This window comes from Cornus florida, unplaced genomic scaffold (assembly GCF_030987335.1).
Source record: "Cornus florida cultivar Cherokee Brave unplaced genomic scaffold, ASM3098733v1 CherokeeBrave_3.0.0_Hap2_Chr10, whole genome shotgun sequence".
In the NCBI taxonomy this organism is placed as follows: domain Eukaryota; kingdom Viridiplantae; phylum Streptophyta; class Magnoliopsida; order Cornales; family Cornaceae; genus Cornus; species Cornus florida.
In genome coordinates this window covers 51,570,006-51,588,316 of record NW_026775580.1, presented here as the reverse complement: position 1 = coordinate 51,588,316, position 18,311 = coordinate 51,570,006, and the positions used below count along the sequence as shown (strand labels likewise).

The window sequence follows — 18,311 nt, the reverse complement described above, 5'->3', positions numbered from 1 at the left end:
CGCATAGCATTGGTTCAAGAGGCGGGGTAATACTTTCTTAAGAACTCTAGTTGCATCTCCGCCGAAGAAGTGATGGTATTAGGCCTTAAGTTGGCGAACCAATACTTGGCTTTGTCTTTAAGGGTGAATGGGAAAAGCTTTAATCTTAAGACTTCCTCCGGCATGTCCGGGTAATTCACGGTGGAACATACCTCTAGAAACTCATCCAAATGCTTGTAGAGTTCTTCATTGCTTAACCCATGAAAAATGGGACACATTTGAATGGTAGAGGGCTTAATCTCATAGTGATCGGCTCTAAAAGTTGGCAATTGGATACATGTCGGAGCATCATACACATTAACAGTATAATGGTCACAAATGGCCATTGGAGGATTTGGACCGAGAGGAGGATGTTGGTTCAAATTGTGGTCTAGATACCCTAGATTCACATTTTGGTTTTCCATTAGAGTGGTGATGATGAAGAGTGGAAAGAATTGCACAAGAATTAGTCAACACACTAACAAAAATCAACAACTTCTCCTCCACAACAAAATCAATAATTAATCAATAAACCGCCACATACAATGTTCACATACTCATATGCTTTCAACATTTAAAATAAGTGGCCATGACAAGGACCCATGCTTTAAACATTAAAGTAATAGCCACGACAAGGGCTCATGCTTGGACGAGAAATTAAATAATGCAATTAACCTCGACAAGGACTACTTCTCTAGCAATAAGCAATGAACAATTAAGCTACAAGAGTTTCAAGAATAGCTCACACAGGTCCCAAGAACAACGTCGGAATCCCAAGCTTGCTATTCTTGTATTCAAGTACCTAATTGATAAGAGTAACAAGTAGGAAAAATAAAAATGAAATGTAAGACAAACAATCAAAGAAGCACTAATGCTTAATTCAATTCCAATTAATCTGTCAATCCCCGGCAACGGTGCCAAAATTTGACAATGCCCTCAATCAAGTGAGAGAAACATGTGAGAGGTCGCTTCACAAGGTTAAATTGCGAGTGTGGTATAAGAAGCCTTTTTAGTCAAATTTAAATTTATAAAGCCACTACTACTATTACTAATGTAGCATAGGAGTAGGAATCCTCCCAAGAGATTGAACACGCATTGGAATTGAATCGAACTCTAGTACTAGTGAGATTGTAAAGAGAGTTGGTTTAGTTTGTTTTAAACTACAATTTGAATTTAAAATCATGCAAAGCAATTTAAACTAAAAGATTAGGGTGTAGAGAATAGGAGAGAGGTCCTAGGGCATAGGATTCATAACTAAGCTTGTCTCTAAACCACAAGTGCTTGTCAAATTAGGGGGAAAGATCATGTTATAACCCAAGTGTGTGCAACTAATTGTGATAAGGAGTGTGGATATCAAAAACAAACATAAATTACCTACTTAACTACAACCATGATTAACATGTGTAGTATAATTCATCAAATTCAAGCATATACCATCAACTTAACTCACAATTGTAGCACACATCAATCTAGAGAGTAATGCAATTTGCAATAATAAGCCATGGATTATCAAATTCAAGCATGATTGACTACCTAACTAGGAATTAAAAGGCAATTACACTTAGACAATGAATTTAAAGCAATTAAATTAAGAATGTAGTGCAATCCATCAAGGATAAGAATAATCCATCAAATTGGTCAACAAATGCATCTAGTGAAATCCATGCATAGTCATCTTTAATTTTTAAGAAATTACACATAGACATACAACCAATCTAAAGAATTGTTTGAAAGAATTGAACCATAGATATAATCATGTGAAAAACCAAGATCCATATATTACAAGGCTATAACATTCATTACAACAAGAATTCCCCCAAAATGACAAAGATCAAGAGCTTAGAGAGCAAGCCTAGGATTCATCTAAACCCTAAGAGGATGATTCAGCCACTCATGGATGTGATCTTACAACCCTCAAGGGTTATCTTCAAGCTTAGCTCCATCTTCTTCCTCTGGTCTTCTTGGTAGAAATGCTAAGGATGATGGTGATCTTCCTCTTTTCTTACTCAAGAACCCCTAATTCAAGAGAGAGAATTTCTATGTCTAAAAATGATTTAATTGTAAAAACTAGCTAACCTATACAAAATGGTTCAATTTCATTTAAATACAAGCTCTTCTGTGTGGTGAACAAGTTAGAAAATGGCCTTATAATTAGTCTAATCTCGCAGCCCCTTTGGTAGATAGAATTCAGGCGAGCTCGGGAATTAAACAGCTCACTGCCAGTAGGATGGCGATCGATCGCCAAGGCTCTTCGATAGATCACCAACCTCGGCGATCGAATATGGATGACGTGGCATGCTTAGCTTGACAACTGATAACCTTATCCTCTTAGCTGGCGCTGACGTGGCACTGCGAAGGATCGCCAATGTCTACGATCGATCGCCACTTGGAGCGAATGATGAGGTGGCTACGATGGATCGCGTGGCCCGCGATCGATTGACACTGCTCCAGGGCAATTTTTTAAACTTTTTCTTGAATTTCTTCTTGACTCCAAAAATGGCTTAATAGGCTATTTTTAGCCCATTTGAACCTTATTGACCTGAAATAAACAAAAACAAGAATTAGAACCAAAACGAGAAAGTAAGATAGATAAATGGACTAAAATATCCTAACTTAGGTGCTAAAATGTGCAACATTTGAGCACTTATCAAGTGTTAAACAATAATTCTTGAGAAAATGGTAAATGTCATGTCTAGTATGATTTGAATAAAGTCTTCTTGATTATAAGCATGTCTGATATTTTGGAAAATTGATTATGTGAAGCAACTTGTTGAATTTTGTATTGTGGAAACGTGTTTGTATAATGTGGTTTTGACGTTAATGCATGGCATATTCATTTCATAATGTTAGCTAGGAGTTAGTCATTTCTAAGTTGGAAAGCGAGTATCCATTGAAGTATTTTTAGCCTATACATTTGGGTAGAGAATGTGTAAGTCAAAAGGGTGATGTGAGATGGATGAAATTTGGGTTAAGAAAGGTTTGTGATGGACGGAAGACAAGTAGTAAACTTATTTCCAAGATTTCAGTAGCTATGCCCCAAATGGTTGTTTGAGCGGTGGTCTCACGCCAAGAATAGCTAGCCAGTGTTCCAAATGGTGGACAAGCGGTAGACTTGTGCCATTTGGAGTTAGAGGCCTCTAGTGTGGTTTTATGTAGCGAGATGGATTGGTCGGAAATGAGCGATTGTGTGTAGGATGAGATTATGGGATTGGTTCGGGGTGGATTCATGGCATAAGCATTGATTGCATTATTAGTTTCGTGATGGACTTGTGTGTGTGTGGAAATGAGTGTGTTGATGTGTGTGTGTGTGTGTGTGTATATATATATATATAGTTGTTAATGCCATGTTTTGTCAATTTCGTTATTTCCCCCGTAAAAGCATTACCCTTTTGTCTTGCTTTCCCTTTTCTATATATGCTTATTCACGGGAATTTAAGAGTCATGCCTTAGGTATACCCTAGTGAGCTGTTGTGCTCACCCTAATTATAACCATTTTTCAGGTCACGGGAAAGAAGTGGCAGATGACGTTCCTCCACAAGCATAGACGGGATTAGAAAGGATTCCCTTTTTGTCATTTTATATTAAGGTGTGTGTTTTGTAAAACTTGAAATTAAACTGTATCATTTTGTAATCTATTGCACCTTAGGCCATTCTTATGTTTATGGACTCAAAATAATGTAATTCGAACTCACTTAATGTATGATTCATCATGTTGCCATTTTGGGTTGAATTGAATGGGAAATGAACTATTTTAATGTTTATATTGATGTTTAAGATTATTGGATGGTTATAGTATATTTATCGTGAGTTGGGACAGGTTTAACATAGGTTTAGGCTCATAAATGAGCCCGGATGCATTCAAGGCCTTAAAACCAAAAACCTGCAACATTATGCTCTCAGTCCGATCAATCGAACATCAATCCAATTGATCGGATTCCCATACTTATATTTTTTTTTTTAGACTCCTACAAAAACCTGCTCTCGGTCCTATCGATTGGACTTCAAATCTGATCAATTGGATTTTTTCAGACTTGGAATTTTTTTGAGTTTTTAAAATTGCTTGGATTGGCCAGACTTCGAACAGCCATAACTTATTCATTTTAAATTCAAACGGGGTCATTCTCGAGGCCAAGTTAATCAATTTTTCGTTAGCTTTCCAATGCTATCAACTTTATATTTAGATTCTAATCATACTTAGAGATATGTGTGTTTTAGTGATACAGTGTCGGGATTTCTCTTGAACCGAGCAGGGGTACTTTTGGACAAACCATGATTAATGTCCTTAAAACCTCTTAAAATGTTATGGAATTATCAGGATGGATTTTATAAACCTTATATGACCAGATTAGAGTCAAATTATCCCTACTTAATGTAAAATGATTATTTTACCCTTAGTGTGTCCACGGATTCGTATAAGGACCCGGTTAGCGATTCGGATCCCCGGGTTCGGGTTGTTACAATACTATTTAGGCATTATCTACTGAGTAAGTGCGCTCACCCCTATATTTAATATTTTCAGGACACGGGAATGAGGTGATTGATGATATACCCCTACAACCTTAGTTTTGATGTTGTTATCTTTGACCATCCTTTGTATCAAGACTAGAGTAAAAGGATGAATATATCATGATAGTTAACTACCTTGTATTTTGATGTAAAGATTCTACCATTTTGTTATAGTAGTCTTAATCATGTAACCCTTTTCCTTTGAATGACAATAATACCTTGGGCATGTATGCAATGACATTATTATTTTGAATGTGGAAATGTAATGAGCCATCATAAATACAAATGGAAATGAATTATTTTGCACATATTCTAGCATATGGATGCATAATAGCGTACTTCATTTACCCTTGTTTGAGTTGGGAAAGGTTTTGCATAACCAATTGACCAAAGTTTGGTTTGAAAATGGATATCACATTTAAGAAGGGCAATGAATAATTTTCAGATTCCTGCAAGCGTCGCACTACATTGCAATTTAGTTCGAGGCCCGTTTTACTATTCAACAGAAAGTTGGGATTTTGTGAGCAATCACAACATACCAAGCCCTCGCGCGCGTGCGCAACTCTTGCGCGTATGCGGGTGCGAGTAAAACATTGTGCGAGCAATCGCACAGTGCCCTGCGATTGATCGTAGTGCCCATGCCTGGTATAGTTTTGGGACTTGCACCCTCGACCCTAGACTTAACCTTAATTCATGTTATCTATGTTTTTAGTGATCCACGTGACCATATTAAGGTAATTAATCAACAGAATAATATTTAATAACTATTTTCCCCTTAATGAGTCCTCAGATTCAGGTAAGGACCCAGTTGAGTTGTACCACCCGTTAATGACTCAAATCCACCGAATTTGGGTCATTACACTTCCCATTGTTTGGATTATACAATTTGTAGCCTTTGGATCTTAAATCCAATGAACACCAATTTTTCATTTTTGTTGTCTAACTTGGTCCTCCTTTCATCCGACACATTCACATGGGCAATGCTCCCAAAAACCCACAAATGAGAGACACTTGGCTTTCTTTCACTCCATGCTTCTTGTAGTGTCTTACTTCGAGCCATATTGAGAATGGTTTTGTTCTTCTTTTCAGCAACTCTATTTTGTTGGAGCGATCTTGAAACTGTTAAAGGATGGTGAATTCTATTTTCTTCACAAATTTTTTTGAAATAATTTGATGTAAATTCACCACCTATATCAAATCGAAGAGCCTTTATATCATAACCACTTGCAAAGGCAGATTCAGGAATTGTCAATGGGGTGGGCTAATATTCAACATAAATTTAATAACAAATTTCTTAAGGAAAAAAAAAAGTTTTATAACATAATATAGATAAATATATGAATTCAAAGATTACAAAATATTTATTTAAGTTGTGTTCGACGAGTCTTTAAAGACTCGAATTCGTCGATAATAGACTCCAAGTCAATTTTCCGAACAAGTTGCCATTCAAGATTGATGGTCATGCAGTCAGCAAGAAACTCATCTCCAATCCTGCTAGGTATTGCTATTTTAACACGTCTCATGCCTAAAAATGTTATCTCTGTAGTTGTTGTAGAAATAGGAATAGTCAACACAAAACGGATCAATGTGTAAACCAAAGGGTACTAGTTAATCTTCCTACTTACAACTAGTTCCCGACATAAATCAGTAAAAGAAGAAATATTCTGAAACTCGGGATCACTAGGTACATCAAGTTGATAATGCATCAACTGAAACTTCAATGTTTTAACATCTTGACCAGTGAAGTCCTAATGATAGAATTTCTCAGCAAGATTACATATCTTTTCCACGTTAAAAGATTTAAAAGAATCACTAGGATCCAAAGCTAAGCTAAGAGTAAGAAGTTCCACTACTTTATTGTTGAATCTATGTTCCAACTCCATCAGATGTAAATCTATTGCAGAGTTAAAAATATCAAAGTGATAATGGGGCTCAACTGTAATATGATCTTGTTGCTGACAATGATGACCCATATCCTCTACATAATAAGAACACAAATCAAGTATATCAATGTTATGTCGATTGCAAAATGACACCACATTGGCAAGGAAAATATCCCAATTATCTTGTTTGAATATTTTAAGGAGAGTTTTAGTTGTTGAGACTAATTTCAAAGCATTTAGAATGTCTTGAGATTTGCATTGCAAGGCCTGGCAAAGTGTGTCAGTGAATCCCATAATGCTATCCATTAGGTGTAAGATAAATATGAATTTAAAGCTTCTCATTGCCTTGTAAACACCTAAAGCTTGCCCACGTATCTATTGACTTTGTCCACCCTTTCTAAGACTTTCAACAACTATGCAGGATGCAGTATACATATCAATCAAGTCCTTCACAAAATCATAATGTGAGCTCCAACAAGTAGCTCTAGCTCAATGCAAGGTGTCAATCTGATAGCCTTTTTACCAGATTCACATTCACCTGTGCTTAACATACGTGCAATCTCATCCCTTTGAAAAGATTTTAATTCAGCAAGACGCTTGGGAGAGGAAGCAATAAGATTGACAATACAAGTCAGGTAAGAGAAGAATTGTCAAATATTCGGCTCATCTTTTGCTACTGCAACTAATGTTAGTTGTAATCGATGAGCAAAACAATGGACATAATAAGCAAATGGGCAATCTTTAAGAAATAATCATTGTAGTCCATTCCATTCACCGCACATATTACTAGCACCATCATACCCTTAACCTCTCACATTTTGAATTGAAAGATCAAACCAAACAAGAATATCAGATATTACATCCTTAAGTGTAACTACTGATGTGTTTTTAACTCCCACAAGCCAAAAAAATGTCCATTAGCAAACTGTCATGCTTGACATATCTTAAAACCAGAGCCATTTGCTTCGTTTTAAACTCATCTTGTGCTTCATCAACAAGAATACAATATTTGCCTCCCGCAACTTCATCACAAATCATTTTTCTCACTATGTTTGTAAGAATATGAAGAATCTCTTTTTGAATCGATGAAGCAATGTATTGGGCATTTTGTGAAGCATTGTCTAAGATAACACTTGAGCACTTTAACAATTCAATAAAATCCCCTTAATTTAATGAACTTGAACTTTCATCATGACCTCTAAAACCAATTCTTTGCAGTGCTAGCAAGCGAACGGTTTCAATAGTTGCCTAAAGCCGCATTCGATTCTTCAAAACCTCTTCTCTTAATTGGGCATTCAACATTTTATCAATATGTTGTGCCGATTTTTTAAAATTCCCATAAAGCATGGCACATTTTGTATGTGGTGAAGATTGAAGTCCCATGTGTTTCAAGAATACACAATTATCTCTATCATTAACTCTCTTCCAACTGTTAAATTCACCATCAATAAGTGAAGAACGACTCGCCGCCATATTATTTCTCTCTTCAAAGAGAAAGCATGGAAAACAATATGCTTTATCTTTTGAAGGAGAATACTCTAGCCAAGGAAATTATTTAAACCATTCATACTTAAATCGCCAAATCTGCTTTCCATTCCAAGAGTTAGGATAATTGGAAAGTTTAGGTTGATAAAGCCTCAAATTGATATAAGCTCATCTAACCCCATCTCTTTGATTCACCGGGTATTCATGTATTTGAATATGTAACCTGGGATCTCTTTCAATAGAAGCGGAGTGAAGTTGTTTGGGTTCAACAACTTGAGGTGGAGCAGGAAGATGCAAATCAAAATCACTAGGTATATCATTTTTCGATTGATCATCGCCAATGTTAGATGCACTACCACTAGGTATATCCTTTTTCGATTGATCATCGTCACTTATTTGGCTTCTCTTTTGATAGAATGAGAGAATAGACATACTTTTCACTTTTCACTTTCTTTTGATAGAATGAGAGAATAGACATACACAATTAGTTTTAACCTAATAAAATTAAAGAATGAGTTAGATTAAAAATACCTAAATCAAAACATATCAACCAAAACCAACTGTTGTTTAATTCAATTTTAGTTAATTAACAATGTTTCTTTAGACACCTGACTTATTAAGGCATAGAAAATCATTAATAAAAAAATTGAATCTACATTATGCAACATTCAGTGCAATTAAACACTTATAAGAACTCTTGTATAGTTGTATAAGAAGAACTAACTTTCTGCCTGTTTTCCTAATCCTAAATTCCCAATCCTATGTTTCCTATATAATATACTAATCCTATTTGAATTTAAATACTAATCCTGTTTGAATTTAAAATAAATTTAAATTGCAAATCAAAATCTGGGAATTTATGTTTCCTATATAATACATAGTTCACTATTATTTTGGATTTTGGGTAACTAATAAAAACGAAGCCTAATAAAAAGAAATTAAAATAATTTTGGAACAAAATTTTTTCTAACCATTTATCTATGAGTTTTAAAATATATATAGGGCATTATTTCACAAATTTTCACCTCATAATTCATTGATATCAGGCAACTATGATATATATCAGTGTATGTATATATTCATGTAAATAATTAAAATTATTGAAAGTTGTGTGAAATTTGGGAACTGGATAGTGGATATGAAATACCTGAGGTCCTGATTCCTGAGCAATGACCAGAAACGCCCTTGTAGTCTTCAGCTTCAGGCTTTCAGTGTAAATCTGCCGCCACACTCGCACATCGAATGGTCTCACGACTCTCACACCAGACTACCAGTTCTGCCTATTAGGCTTGGGCTTATTTGGTTTGGGCTTTTATTTTAGTGAGCTTAGGCATTTGTTTTAGTACTGTGACTTAGCTGACTTAGGCTTGTTTAGGTATCCAAGTGCACAAGTTGCAATGGCTTCGTAGCTCTCGTCGTAGCTTCCTTAGGAAAACTCTTCCTTAATTGCTTTCTAACGAGACATCCTTCACATAATTGATTTAGATTACTAATGAAAGGCAATCATTTCACCATCTTCTTTTTGGCCAATAACTTTAGTCCTCCAAAATTCAAATGCCGAAGTCTCAAGTGTCAAAGCCAAGTTAAATCATAAAACAAGCCCTCAAACATTTAGTCTCATCAGCTTGAATATTTAGCAAAATCATTCAATTCTTTGTCAATGGAACTTTGGCAATCAAACTTCCCAATAGGTCTCTTATCGAAAGACTACAATCCTTCATGAAAATATTGTAGCCTTTTTCTAAGAGTTGTCATAAACTCAAAATATTATTTTTCATATTAGGCATATAATAAACATTATAAATAAATTGATGGTACCCATTCCTCAAACGAATCAACATTTTACCTTTCCCTCTTACCAAAATTTGTGACAAGTCTCCAAATGTCACCTTCCCATTTACTAATTCATCAAGATCAACGAATTTTTCTTTGTTACCACCTGTATGGTTGCTAGCATTGGTATCAAAATACCACATGTCTTCTTCACCCCTTTTACCTTTGTCTGCCAACAAAAAAGTAGGTTCCACTTCTTCATCAACGTAATTAGCCTTTTCTTTAACAACGTTAGCAACATTTCTACATTCCGAAGCATAATGATCATACTTTTGACAATTGTAACATTAAATTTGAGACTTATTATACCACCTTCCATATGACCTTGAGTTGTCGCCTCTACCACGACCTCTTGTTTGTTGCGAGTCCTGGTTATTTTCTTCATTTGTTGATTGTGTGGTGATTGCTTCTTTCTCCTCTTTATCGGTCTCTTTCTTCCTCGGCCACATGCATTTCCACATCTTCGGCCCCTTTTATTTCCTCTATACTTTTCGTCTCTTTCGTTCAATGAAAGCTTTGTTTGTAACACTTGCTCCAAAGCCTCTTGTTTCTTCACCACCCTTTCTTTATAAACTTGCAACAAACCCATGAGTTAATTAACAGTCATGGAATCAAATCCTTCGATTCTTCTATGGCTACAACAATGTAGTTGAATTTGGAATCCAATGACCGAAAGATCTTTTCAATAACCCTTGTATCAGTAATGGTGGCTTCACCATATCTCCTTAGTTGATTTGCAATAGCAAGGACCCTCAAAAAATAATCTGAAATTGATTCAAATTCCTTCATATGCAATGCTTCATATTCACCTCGTAAAGTTTGGAGTTGAACCTTCTTCACTTTATCAACTCATTGGAATGAATTTTGAAGAATCTCTGATAGTTGTTTTGCATTTGCTGCATTAGCAACCTTTTGTAGCATTCCATCATCCAAACAGTGATGGATGGTCATGGCCACTTTTTGGTTTTTCTTTCTCATGGCTTGTAAAACATCTTTTTAGGCAAAAAAAAAAAAAAAAAAAGTTATTTTAAATTTGAGAGCATTGCTCTTCTCATGAGAAGAGCCTTTTAGGAGCATTACTCTTTGTGAAATAAATCACAAAGGGCTGAGATGTTTAATCACAAAAGGGGTAGAACTAATTCACAGTGTAGGTTGATCCTACTCCTGCGGTGTGACTAGTCTATTCAATTCAAAGCTAATAATTACAACCTGCACTCACAGCGTGACTCAATTCTCCAATCTAACTCCAACAAAGTTCTGGCCGAAGCACATAGAGAGCCTTTAACGCTAATGGTAAGATTGATGCAGTTTTACATACTTCTACATGCATGTTTCGAACTCATAATTTCGAAGTTACAATGGAGCAATCTCACTGCTATCATAATTTATGCCCCCTTTATGTTTGAACAGTGTTGATTTGAATTACATTTTTAAGTTTTTGATTGTCGTCTACATGAATACACTGCAATCAAAGGGCAGAGAAAACCAATTCAAGGTTGTTAGAAAATAAACTTGATTATTTGTTTTAATGTCTTTGAAGTTAATGAGTGTTTTTATTTGGTGTGTTAATTTGCTAATGAGAGTTTTTAATCGGTGTTAGAGGGAGGCATGAGACTTACAACTATTAATGGTCATGTTAGTGAGAGTTGTGCCAACTAAATGTTATGTTAGTAGGAGTTAATTTACATTTACATGTGATTGTTACATGTATGTTGTATAGTTTATATAAGCTTACGTACTCTATATGTTTTACTAAAATGGAATAAAAATATTTCCAAGTGTTCCTCCATCGACTTCTCTTCCAAATTACTGAGTGTTTGTGTGTGTATAGACCATTCATTTCCAACAAAGTGGTACCAGAGTTAGTTTGTGGGGGAAGAAAAGAAATGACAAACAATTCAGTTCTTTTATTTTTTAGAAGGGTATTTAAGGAATAAATTAATAATGGTCCCTTATTGGCATTTAACTTTTTTATTTGATTACTATTCATATTTTCTTAGCTTTATGGTCACTTAATAAATTTTGTTTAAATTTAGTCACTAAAATCTAATTTTCCCATAACAAATACATTCAAAAACGAGATACCATGGTGCATGATGTTTGCCGATGATATTGTGCTCTTAGATACCTGTAAAGAGAACTTAGCAATAAAACTAGAAATATGAAGAAATGCCACCAAGAAATTACTCGATACAACCACTTTTGCTATGTAGGATCGATAATACAAAAGGATGGAAAAATATATAAGGATATAACTAATAGGATTGGAGTGAGTTGGACAAAATGAAGACAAACTAGTATGATTTTATATGATAAATAAATAATAATAATAACACACAAAAATAGTGTTGGGCCTTAAAAAAGAAAACAGATCAACATCTTCATATGAGGAACAACATCTTCATATGAGGAAAATGAGAATGTTAAGATTGATATGTGGAGTAATTAAGAGAGAGAATCACCGATGAAAATGTGAGATAAAAATTAAGTATAGTGTGGTAATACCCATTGGTGAAAATTTTAGAGAGTATATAAGTAGTTTGGCTATATACATGACACCTAGAAACAAGGGCTGATGCAAGAGGAGGTTGTGGTAGGCTTGAGCCCCCCAAAAAAATAATAAAATAAAACTTACTATAGTTAATTTTAGCCCAGCCCAAAATATATATATATATATATATATAGTAGTATTAGCCCATTTCAGAATATATTAAATCCGCCCTTGCCTAGGAATGTGTGGGTTAAAAGAGAGAGATTAGCTGTGATTGAAAGTAAAGAGATACAGGAGTTGACAAAAAATAAATTTTGAAAATTTTCCTTGAAGTACCTTATTAGGGAGCCAGTGAGGTCCCCTACCCAAAAGGTTAACTTGCAATTCTTACCAATTATTTTTAAAATAATAATAATAATAATAATTGTGATGGAAGGTAAAGAGATAAAGAAGTTCGAAAAAAAATAAATTTTGAAAATTTTCCTTGAAGTACTCTCAGTAGTACTTTATTAGGGAGCCAGTGAGGTGAACCGTCCACCCCTACCCAAAAGAATTGCAATTCCTAGCACACCTGGGTTCCAAGGATCATTCAAGCCCAAAACCAGCCATAAGCTTTTAAAATTTTTGAACTATTTTTAATTTTTTCCAAACAAAACAACTCAGGTTGGTGGTTTGGTCATATACATCAACAACTAAAAATGTGTCAATTAAAAGAGGAAGAAGATTAGTTGTAATATGGGGCGAAGTCTAGGATATTTGGATTATTCAAATAAATAAAAAAACTGGTTGTAATGAAAGATAAGAGATGGGGGCGAAGTCTAAGGATATCCGGGCTATTCAAATAAATAAAAAAAAAATTAGTTATAATAGAAGATAAGAGATGAAGAAGTACAAAAAATAATAATTTTTTAAAATTTTCCGAGCTCTATATATATATTAAAGAAGTACTTTCGGATGTACCATATTCCACCCCCAACCCAAAATGATTAACTTGCAAGTCTTAGCAGGCCCAGCACAACTGGGTTCCAAGGATCAAACCCAAAACAAGCCATAAGCTTTTAAAAATTTTGAACTATTTTTAATTTTTTACAAAAAAACACAACTCACACAACCTCCACTCATAATGAGTTAGAACAGTACATCAGGTTTTTTTTTTGTTTTTTTTCTGAGAAGTACCTCATTAAGTCCCTGCCAATTTGTATCCAGAAATGTTTGACTTGAAGGTATTCTTGTTTTAAAATTAGAAAGGTTAAATTAGCAGTACGAAAATATAAAAATTAAATTCTAAATTTGTACTCTAAAACTTCATTTTTCCACAGAAAACAGAAATTTCATTATTAGTTTTCTCTTCTCGTTCTTGCATTTTCTATTCAAGATAGAATTTTTTTTTCTCATAACTTCAACTCATCTCTCTCCCCCCTCACCTGTACACTAACCAGAATTATTTTTGTATAAAAAAGGAGAAGGGAATTGTGAAAAAAACGAAGATCGTTTCTTGACCCTTCATTTGAACTCCGATCACTAAGTCCCCAACTATTTCATCAGAGTCTCTTCAGACTCGAAAACTACTCGATCTTGCTAATCCCAATTCGCTTCACCACTGCGTTCCTGATTGCTTCAGCATGCAAACGAAGCCCATTCTGTTCAATCTCAGACATGTAGTTCCTCACTTCCTTTCGGACCATCTCTTGCATCACACACAAGAATTCTTGACTGAAGAACTGTTTCTCAGCCGTCGGAGCTCCAAATTCGAAGTTTTGACCGCTGTGAGCCACCATCAGTGTCGCTGACGGTGGCGGGGCCAACTGGTGTACGATCACAGGCGGTGATGGTGGTGGCGGTGGAGGAGCCAACTGGGTAGGCTGCGTGACTTGATGGGATCCGAATCCTTGATTCGAGACCTCACACGAATCGGATCCGGGCAGGGACAGGCTCAGAGAGGTAGCCGGGTCGGTGGTCGACGACGACGACTTCTCGATCTGCGGCATCGGTGGTGCTACCCCGACAGCTCTTGGCACGGGTCTGAAAACATGCGACGAAGGAATGCCGGAGAGGCTCGAATCACTCAAATCGGATCCGGACGGGCTGTTCGGGTTATTGATATACATACCGGAAACGTTCGTGCCCGGGCCGAGGCTCGCCGATCTCTTCAGAGACGGTTGTTCATGTTCGTCGATGAACGGGAAGTCATCGGACATGGACGAGCATTTCCTTTTGAGAGTCGAATTCCAGTGGTTCTTAATGGCGTTATCGGTCCGACCATTGAGAAGACGAGCGATGGTGGCCCACTTGTTCCCGAACTTGGCATGCGCTCTGATGATGGTCTCATCCTCCTCCGGCGAGAACGCGCGGTGCTCCACCTGCGGCGACAGCTGGTTGCACCACCGCAGACGGCACGACTTCCCCGATCGACCCGGAATCGATTTGCTGATGAGCGACCAGTTCCTGGGTCCATGCTTCTCAACCAGCGTCTGCAACAGTTCGTCTTCTTCTGGACTCCACGGACCCTTGATACGATCCATTTCCTTCCTCGACACTGTCGCCATAGATACAGAAAGAAAAGAAAAAAAACACTAAAACCTAATCAAATAAACAAAATTTACAGTTTTGGAACGGTGGACTGGTATTGGTGGTTGTGGCGGAGGAGGCTTAGCCTCGCTTTGAGAGAGGGACGACACGAGTGGAGAAGCTCTCTCTCTATATATATACATGTATATATATAATATAGAGAGAGAGGGGATAGGGATGACCGGAAGAGGCGGTGGGAGTGACCGGTTATGAGCCGTTGCGAGAGGACGCTGCTTCTAGGCAAGGCAGTTACTAGCATACAGCTGTCAAAGGACACGCGTCGGCTGGAGGAGTCACCTACTGTACACCTACATAAATCACACTTTCGAAATTCTCGGGGTTTTTTTCGAATTTTTTTTTTTTTGGTAAAAAAAAAAAGCGAAGTTGCGAAATCGAATTCAAAACCAAATCTCTTTATTTAACTATAACCATCGCAAGGAATAGCCGACCGTTTTGGAAGTTATTAGTGTACGATATATTTATCGTGAGATATTTGAAAAAATAGAAGAGTCAGTGTGTGACTGTGTGTGTATGGTTGTGTGTGACTTGGGACTTGTGATGGTTGAAGGAGCGCATGGAGTTTGACTGAGCCAGGCTGGAGAGCATATATATATATATATATATATATAGATATAATAATAAAGAAGGGGGTGGGGTAGATGCTGAGGTGGGGAAGAGGACAAAAGAGGCGTAGCAGAATCGGGGTAAGATGGGTACTAGTATTGTGTCAGTCCAGGCTGTAAACTGACCCTAAACGGCAACTCGTAACGGCATTCTACGCACCTCCACGTGCCGGTCACGCCCCATGCACAACCCCTGTCCCCACTTTAGGAACTGCCAAAACCCACCCCCACCCCCCCCCCTTCTCTGCATCATTCTACTGAATTTTTTGGTGTTTTCCTAGCTGCGGTGCGTTTCTTAACTTGATTTTCCATGAATTTAATATTATTTTGTTGTTAATAGTCGGTTTAATTTTCATTTTGATGTGTACTTGATATATAAATTTAAGCAACAATAATTACGTTATAAGTTTATGTTTTTAGTTTATTTTGTTATAAATTTTTATTTATATTAAGGGTGAATTGCATTAAACCCATTTCCATATGTATTTTGCACTAAATTTTCATTTTTTATTATTTTGCAAAAAAAAAATTCATCAACTATGTGAGCCTGAGTGATGTAACTGACAGAAGTTAACTGAAATGATTATTTAGACATTGGGTTTTCTCATATATTTTTGAAATAAAAATATCCCTATACCTATTTTAATAAATTTCCATATATATATCTATTCTATTATCACTTTTAACCACGTATCCTCCACTATTATAGTAGTACATACTTTTCTTCATACACAACTATTTTTTTTTACACATCATACTAAGTCACATAAAATGGGAGTGGGAGCGATAGCGGAACGTGAAAGCGGCAGATTTAAGTCATAAATAACAAGCGCGCGCGGAGCGTGGGAGCGACACTCGTTGAGAAGGATTGTGTGACTTAGACATCATATATATTATTATATATACCATTATAATATTATATATAATATGTATCATAATATAATGATATATATAATATGTATCATTAAGTATTATTTATACTATATTTGCATTTCCATCCAACTTTCAAACCTATATAAATTTGAGTTTTCCTTGAAATTTATATATATATATATATATATATTTTAGAATTATATTGTGCATTCATATCTTTAGTTTTTATTAATTTTCATTTTATACAAATTTGTTAAAGGAACACCACGAGAAATAATGCCTAAATTTTTTCCTTTTTTATATTATTTATGCCTAAATGTTTTTCTTCTTTTTTTATATATTTCAAAATAGTTTTTTTCTATACAAAAAATAAAATAAAATAAAAACTATTCCTTCCATGTGACTAATGTGAACTTGACAATCTAGTAAAATTTTAATATATTAAAAATAATAATAATAGAAGTGTTAATTTCTATGAATGATATCGTTTAGGTTATTTAATAAATAAAAAAAATCAAGACGTGCCTACAAAGTAGATTTTTAAATAGGCCTAATGGGTATTTAAGTTAATTTTTATTTTAGTTTCCTTTCAGCTAACGTATGTTTGCTAAGTCACACCCTCTTGGATGGTTAAGGGGAGCTTTTGGCAAAAAAAATTGAAAATGGGCTCACCCTTATATTAATGACTCAAAAAAAAAAAAAAAATTAAAATTTCTTTTTAAAAGTCCACATGTTTTGCTTTTAGGGTAAATTACACTTACCTCCCCTAAAATTTAGGCAAATTACACATGAATAGAGCATTTGGCCTTTATTACTTTGACTTCTCCTAAAAGTATAATTTGCCTTCCCTAGGAAAGGGAGAGTGCTTATGCATTCTTTTGTTCTATTCAGTGCAAGGGAAGGGAATGATATGAGCCTTTCCTTGGTTCAGTAGGAGGGATGAATAGAATTTACCTTGAACATATATTATTAATTTTTATCATTATGGCACTACAATAATCTAATTTAGTAGATAATTGAAGGTTAAATATGTTATTTGATATTTATACAACAATCATTCTTTCTTTTCCTCAACTCTTCTGTTCATTTTTGTAGGAATAAAAATAGGACGATCCCATCTCATCCATCCTTTGTGTTCCTCCATTTTTTTCTACCAACCAAACAATGAAAGCATCTCCCATCATTCATCCATTTTTTTCCTTCCAACCAAACAATGAAAGTATCTCCCATCATCCTCCTTCCAACCGTAAAACATAAAAGAGATTAATTAATTGGTAATATTTTATAATTTACTATATATTTGTAATATCAATTTTAAATTTTTTTTTTTTTTACATATCAAAAGTTTAAACTAGACATTGTTGTAAGTTGGATGGATTTACGAACAACATGTTTGAAGATTAAATTGTTGATTTCTCATAAGTGGACGAAACCAGCCCTAAATCATCCCAAGTTTCCAAATGAGAATTATCTCTTGGAATTGTTAGTTTGGAGAACTCCCTGACGATTTGACAGCTTAAAAGGTTTGAGTAAGCATATTCCCCACATATTCATTTTTTGATGAAGATAAAAAATCAATTTGGGTTTCTCGATCAAGTTAGAAGACATGTAGGCTATGACTTTTTTCTATATTGATCTGGTGGAAATAGCAAGTGATATAGTGCTCATGTGAAAAGATAAAAATAAAGGTGATTATTGAAAGGCTTAAACTTTCTGCATTTTAGCTTCAATAGTTGATGACGTTAAAAATCTTAGTAGGGTTTTGGATGGAATTTATGCATCCTCACCAACGGGCTAGTGGCCTAACGGTATCAAGCATTTACTTCCTAAAGGGAGGCCAAGGGTTCAAGCCTTAGTACAAGCATATGTGTGTAAATACCAACTAAGAAAAAAAAAATTACGCATCCTTGAACAACTCTTGCCATATAGCTCATTGGGAGTTCATTAAGTATGCCCTATCAATTGAAGATAATATGCGTCTCATTGTGGGAGATTTTAATGACATCGGAAATAAAGGTGAGAAGGTGGTGG

At 35.5% G+C, this 18,311-nt stretch overlaps 2 protein-coding genes across 2 annotated transcripts; both read right to left on the bottom strand.

The window, feature by feature from the left end:
- Positions 1–5,401: 5,401 nt before the first annotated feature.
- On the bottom strand, positions 5,402–10,186 carry LOC132277601 (uncharacterized). Its single transcript, XM_059779440.1, has 6 exons — positions 10,050–10,186; positions 9,752–9,968; positions 9,040–9,111; positions 8,070–8,297; positions 6,150–6,272; positions 5,402–5,785 (listed from the first exon to the last, which is right to left on the bottom strand). The coding sequence occupies exons 1-6, from the start codon at positions 10,184–10,186 to the stop codon at positions 5,402–5,404; spliced, it is 1,161 nt and encodes a 386-aa protein (XP_059635423.1).
- Positions 10,187–13,489: 3,303 nt separating this feature from the next.
- On the bottom strand, positions 13,490–14,949 carry LOC132278697 (transcription factor MYB44-like). Its single transcript, XM_059780547.1, has one exon. The coding sequence runs from the start codon at positions 14,760–14,762 to the stop codon at positions 13,782–13,784; it is 981 nt and encodes a 326-aa protein (XP_059636530.1). The 5' UTR covers positions 14,763–14,949; the 3' UTR covers positions 13,490–13,781.
- Between the last annotated feature and the right edge of the window lie 3,362 nt (positions 14,950–18,311).

What these genes read in the sequence shown, in the direction of transcription:
- LOC132277601 (XM_059779440.1), bottom strand. Translation starts at nt 10,186, where the DNA reads ATGTGGAAATGCATGTGGCCGAGGAAGAAAGAGACCGATAAAGAGGAG. An exon ending in CTCAGGAATCAGGACCTCAG is followed by an intron (nt 8,298 to 9,039) that starts GTATTTCATATC and finishes TTCTATCAAAAG; the next exon opens with AGAAGCCAAATAAGTGACGA. An exon ending in CGGTGAATCAAAGAGATGGG is followed by an intron (nt 6,273 to 8,069) that starts GTTAGATGAGCT and finishes TTCTATCATTAG; the next exon opens with GACTTCACTGGTCAAGATGT.
- LOC132278697 (XM_059780547.1), bottom strand. Translation starts at nt 14,762, where the DNA reads ATGGCGACAGTGTCGAGGAAGGAAATGGATCGTATCAAGGGTCCGTGG.